Source organism: Antechinus flavipes, chromosome 4, assembly GCF_016432865.1.
Source record: "Antechinus flavipes isolate AdamAnt ecotype Samford, QLD, Australia chromosome 4, AdamAnt_v2, whole genome shotgun sequence".
NCBI lineage: Eukaryota > Metazoa > Chordata > Mammalia > Dasyuromorphia > Dasyuridae > Antechinus > Antechinus flavipes.
The window spans coordinates 106,387,809-106,394,075 of record NC_067401.1 but is presented as its reverse complement, the minus strand read 5'-3'; the positions used below and the strand labels follow the sequence as shown (position 1 = coordinate 106,394,075).

General features: G+C 36.8%; 1 protein-coding gene across 1 annotated transcript; it reads right to left on the bottom strand.

Annotated features, from left to right (window-relative positions):
• Positions 1-652: 652 nt before the first annotated feature.
• LOC127558682 (olfactory receptor 6N1-like) lies at positions 653-1,968 on the bottom strand. The gene has a single exon (XM_051991922.1). It carries the CDS (start codon positions 1,595-1,597, stop codon positions 653-655), a length of 945 nt encoding a protein of 314 aa, XP_051847882.1. The 5' UTR covers positions 1,598-1,968.
• Positions 1,969-6,267: the final 4,299 nt, after the last annotated feature.

The window sequence follows — 6,267 nt, the reverse complement described above, 5'->3', positions numbered from 1 at the left end:
TTTTTAATCTCTTCTAAGTGCCTAACACAGAACACCAATGGTGTAATTTAATATCATTAAAGGAGTTAATGAGATTATAATTGTAAAGTGCTTAACTCAATGTGTGGTACAACTTAAGTGTGATATGCACATTAAAATTATTATCATATATGTATAAATATATAATATTATATTCCAAATTTGCGATCTTGTAAAAGTTACTTCTGGCCCTCAATTTCTTCATTCATAAAATAAGAAGGTTGAACATAATGATATGTAAAGTGCTTTTTAGCTTTAGGATATTCCTTTCAGCATGATCCCTCCCAATCCATGCTATACAAGCTTCACATATAACTACCACAACCACAATCATGATAGTAAACTATGTTTGTAAAGCAAATTAGTCAAATTACTTCTTGTATCTAAATATAAGTATTCTAATCTGTAAAATGGATATAATAATCCTGGGGTAGTTATATGTGGAGCTTGTTCCTCTCATCAGACTGGACACTTGTTAATGTCTGGCACCATGAGACCTCTGTAGGTCCAAACACAAGGTGAGTTCTTGATTGGTTAACTCTTCCACTGGCTATCTAAGTCAATTCTATTACAACCCAACTGAATGAATATTCCCAATAATTCTCCTAGGGCTAGGCTGGTATCTGAAGAACACTCAACATCCCTTCAGCACTGCCCAAAGCCTATAAGTGACCCTCTTCACAGCTTCCTTCACTTCCTTGTTACGCAGGGTATAGATGATCGGGTTGAGGAAGGGGGTGAGCAGGGCATATATCAGGGCAATGAGTTTGTCTGAGCCCTCTGCCCGACCCCCAGGAGGTCCTACATAGACAGCAAAGGCGGAGCCATAGAACAAAGCCACCACCGTCATGTGAGAGGAACAGGTAGAGAAAGCCTTAGCCCTGCTGGCAGCTGTAGGCAATCTCAGCACAGCCCTCAGGATGCCCCCATACAGCAGTAAGATCAAGACAAAGTTGCACCCAGTAGCCACACCAATCACAGCCCCATGGACATGTGCGTGCCAGGCAGTGCCCACACAGGCCAGCTGCATGAGTGGTGCAAGGTCACAGAAGTAATGAGCAATCTCCATCCGGCAAAAGGGCAGGGAGGCAGTGAGGCAGGCAGGGACCAGAGCTGCAGAGAAGCCAGCTACCCAAGAAGCAGCTGCCAGCCAGACGCGCACCCTACCACCCATGAGATTGTGGTAGTGGAGAGGGCGACAAATAGCAAAGTAGCGATCAAGGGCCATGACACCCAGAAGGTAGCACTCAGTCATACCCAGGGAGTGGAAGATGTACAACTGGATGAAGCAGATAGTGGGAGAAACAGGTGAGGGCCCATGTAGCACAGTGTACAGGAGGGTGGGCACTGTGGTGCTGATGTACCAGAGTTCCAGGAAGGACAAGATGCTGATAAAGAAATACATGGGAGTGCCCAGAGCAGAGTCAGCCTGGACTAGGATGATGATGAACAGGTTACCAGCTAAGGTGAGGAGGTAAATGGACAGGACACCCAGGAAGGCAAGAGGTTGCAGGAACTGAATAGGAGTGAAGCCAACCAGGATAAAGTTCTGGACCCAGCTTTGGTTAGTGCAATCCATCGTTCCCAGTACTGGGGTTAAAGAAGGGGAAAAAGGAGGTCAGAAAGTGAAGTCGTTTAGCAGAAAAGGTACTAGATTTTAGGTGAAAATCTCCTAGACCCAGACTTGTTATATACAAGTTAAGGGACTATGATCAAGATATTTTAGATTTTTTTTTTGAAGCTCATTTTCCCCTTCTCTGTTTCAGTATATCTAATCAAAAGATCATTTTTTCCCCTTCCCCTGATGTAGATTTTGGCCTTTCTATGTCATAAGAAATGGCATGATGAATTTCTATAGCAAAAACAAACAAATAAAAGAGAAAGTAAATAAATGAATGGATAAATAATTTAATATTCTACTAGTTGTTCTTTTGATGATGAAGCTACAAACTTAACCAGATTGTTTTTCAGATAAAAAAGATAGAATCTGTTCATACTTGAATCATTTATAACTTTTTAAAACTTGTCAGACTTTGTGCTCTACTGACACAGGCTTCAGGAACTCAGTTCCTCCACACCCTGAGGAGCAGGACTTTTATATTAGTAAATAAAAATCTTAATTTTAAGTATGCAGAGTGTTCTTTAAATAACTTGGAAATGACAATAGCCTTCCTGTTGTGTAGCCCTTGAAAAAATATTTTCTGGGCAATAGCCTTGAAGTCATGGGCAAAATTATTCCAATCACCATTAGATGAAGATGGAAATTAAAATTCATAGATTCATGTCCAAAATCACACAGGTAATATTAAGAGTCAGAACTTGAATCCACATTTTCTGGTATCAAGTCCAATGGGCTTCCCACTCCTTGACAGCCTGGCAGGATTCTAGGATCTTGAGCCAAAGTCATTACTCAACCCATTCCTTACCATGAAAAGTATTTTTTTTTAATAATCATCAATTTCACAAACACACACACACACACACACACACACACACACACACACACACACTGATCCTAATTCATGAATTCCTTAAGTTCTTATAAAAAATATTCTCTTACTTTTTGAAAGGAATACCTTCCTCTCTTCCAGGAATCCCTTATCTATTCAATGTAAAGGGGGAAATTGCTCTACCCTTTTCAGAGACAGAAAGGCTCAATCATAAACTTGTCCTCTGGAGGCACAGTGATTGAATAAAAAAACTTCAAGAAAAAGAAGAGGTGAAAGGAGATGGGGAATTAAAAATGGAAACAAGAGGGAGAAGGGGCCCTAACAGTCATAAATCCCCAAATCCAGATAGAGGTACCATAATAGTGGACTAAAAGGGAAGATGACAAAGGAATGGATACTCACCAATTAAAGAGCTACAAGAAAGCTATGGAAGGGACATTTCTGCAAGCTTGCTAGAGTGACAGCAGAATATAGTAAAATTTGCATTGTCTTATATTCTAGTCTTTCTTCTGTTAATTATCTTGAATAATTTTTTTTTGTTGGAACTCAGCATTCAATTTTGTTTCTCTTTAAAGACCCATAAAGAATTGATGATCTCTAAAGTCCTTTCCAGTTCTGACATCCTATATTTTATGAAGGAAAAGTTACTGATAGAAAAAAATGATTAAGGGATGAGGGGTCAAAACTAAAACCCTAAAGTTTTATTTTCATTTCCTTGGACATGAAATCTGTGAAATAATGATAATTAACATTTATGTCACAGCTTTTTATGTATAACTTTATAAAGCATCTTACTTATCATCTTACATAATCACTCACAATAATTCCATCAATTATGCAGGACAGATATTAACAATTCCATAGTACAGATGAGGAAACTGAAGTGTGAATAGTTTAAATAATTTGCCCAAGGTCATATAGAACTAGTGGGATTCCAACCAGAATTGTATCTGATCTAAAAAGAAATTCCCCATCACTGCTACCATTTTTCACTACCACTCTTCCCATGTGTTCTCCTTTCCCCCCTCCCATACCTGAAGATCTGAAGACACCATGTAAGAGATCTCTTGCTTCTGGGACATTCTACATAAAATTCTAAGACTCCCAGTAGCTCCAGATTCTAACTCCTTATATGTCTTGGACATTATAAGAATCACTAAGTTCCTTCCCACTCCCAGGACTTCCCTCTTTTCCGATTTTACCAGTCCTATAGGAACCACTATGTATACGGTTTCTCAGCGGTATCCTGATCCTTACCTTTGGGAAAAGTAAAAATGATGTTGATCTTACTCTCCAGATGATTCCCCAGCTTTGGGATGTTTGATCAAGGCCCTTAGGTATTAGTTACAGACATGTTTCTTTCCTCTATACCCTAAGGTATATGTTTATTTACTTAATTTAGTCAAGATCCTAGTTCTACTTTCATGTTCAAAGTGTCAAAATGTGTTCCAGAGCAGGGAGAATCCAAATTGTTGCATATCATCATAAATGATGAGGTTTTTCTTATCTCCTTTCCTCTTACAAGGAAATTCTTATATCTTCCCTTCACTGTGCAAGAGTTTTTTGTGGTTTTTTTTTGTATCTAATGTACATCTCAACTTTACATAAGTGAAGGTTTTTTTTCCTTCTTAATAAAGAGAATATATTTAAGTGTCATGACTTTAAAGTACTTCATATCCATTATCTAATCCTTTCAGCTACCTAAAACTTTACCCTCTTGATTCAACTCTTGCTCTAAACTGTTTCAAACTGACTCATTTTTTATTTCTCTTTGTCAAGTCAAGTCAAGTCAAGTCAAGTCAAGAAGCATTGGGCACTGTGCTCAGTGTTGGGTAAAAATAAAGGCAAAAAAACTAGTCGCTATTCTCAAAGACAGTCATATGACATAATATATAGAGCACTGGGCCTGGAGTTAAGAAAATCTGAACTCAAATTTAGCCTTGGACATTTACTAGCTGGGTGACCCTGGGCAAGTCACTTAATCCTATTTGCCTCAATTTCCCCATCTATAAAATGAGCTGGAGAATGAAATGGCAAACCATTTTCCCTTAAAAAAAAAAAAAAAAAAACCCAAAGGACCATGAAGACTCAAACATAATTGAAAATGATTAAAAAACAACTCTCAAGGATCTCACAATATAGGGGGGTGACAATATAGAAGCAATATAAAAACAAAAAATAGTATAAACTAATCTCAGAGGGAAAACATTAAAAATAAAAAGAGCTAAAAAGGCTTTTTGCATCTTCACATATTTTTTGGCCCCTCTCAGACCTCTATGCTTAAACTACTCAAAGAATCATTTATTTTCTATCACTCAAAAGGTTCCTAGATAGCTCTCTTCTCAAGGAAACTTTTCCAGATATATGCTAGGAAAAAAAAAAAAAAAGCATTTATAACCCTAGCCTGTGGCATCCTGCCTCTCCCTTCCCATCTCACCCTAAAAATATACTATGTTATATCCATACTATTTAACTATAGATCATGATTAGGTCTTTCAGAAACATCAAATAGAGACCATTAAATCCTTTTTATTCAATAAAATTCTTCAAATGTTGCTTGAAACACTATGTTTAGAATTGACACCCTCCATTTCACATGTATCTCATAATCTTTACCATTTTCCTGTGCCTTTTAGACATTTTTTCATTATCATAAAGAAATTTGATAAAATGAATATAATTTTATTACTTTTTAATATTCTGTTTCCTTGAAATAAATGTTTAATGTGGTTTTAATTATGAAATTAACATGCTTCTTTCTTTGAAGCATGCAAAGAACAATTTAATTCATTTTATCAAAAATTTAAAATCTACTGCATGCATGTAGCAAGAATAGCTATCTTTATAATTTTAAATTTTCAGTATAATTTACTTCTTTCATAATCTTATGTACTTTATTCATTTTTGCCAGTCAGTCAACAAGGATTTACTTAAGTGCCTCATATATGCTACACACTGTGCTAAGTTCTAGGGATGCAAAAAGGATTAAAAGAAAATTCCTACTTTCAAGAACATCACAGTCTAATTGACAAGTCATGAAAATAAGTATGTACAAACAATATATTCAAAATATGTGAGAAATAATCCTTAGTGGAAAGAACTTAAACTTAAGGGGGTTAAGAAAATGCTTTCTGTTGAAAGTGAAATTTTAGCTGGGATTTACAGGAAGCCAGGGAAACCAAGATGGGGACAAGAAAAGAGAAAGCATTCCACACATGGCAAATAACCAGAAGAAATTCCCAATCTAGAGATAAGGGTATCTTGCTCAAGTAATAACAAGATGGTCAGTTTCACTGGATCACAGAATGCATGTGTGGATAGGAAGGAGGTGAAAGGTAAGGAATAAGCAGACTGGAAAAATTGCTAAAGGAAAGACTTTCTATTTGATCCTAGAAGTAATAGTGAGTCAATGAAAAAATCGGTTTCCATTGAGGAAAACATGGTCAGACCTCTTTAGAAACATCAATTTGGCAGCTGAAAGATGATTTGGAGTGGGGAGACACTTGGGACAGGGACGCATCTTGGCATGAGGTAATGAAGATTTACACCAGAGTTGTACAAAGGAAAGTTGTTACAAAGGTCAAAAAGATAGAACTTTACAACTCATTGGATATGGAGGGTAATAAAAACTTAAGAATGAAAGGTGATATCTAGATTGGGAGCCTGGATGACTTGGAAGATTTTGGAACCCTTAAAAGTAATAGGGAAGGACCCACACTTAAGACCATATACCAAGATAAGATCAAAATGGGTACATGATGTAGGCATAAAGAATGAGATTATAAATAAATTAGAGGAA

Coding starts and splice junctions, on each gene's coding strand:
- LOC127558682 (XM_051991922.1), bottom strand. CDS start 1,597: ATGGATTGCACTAACCAAAGCTGGGTCCAGAACTTTATCCTGGTTGGC.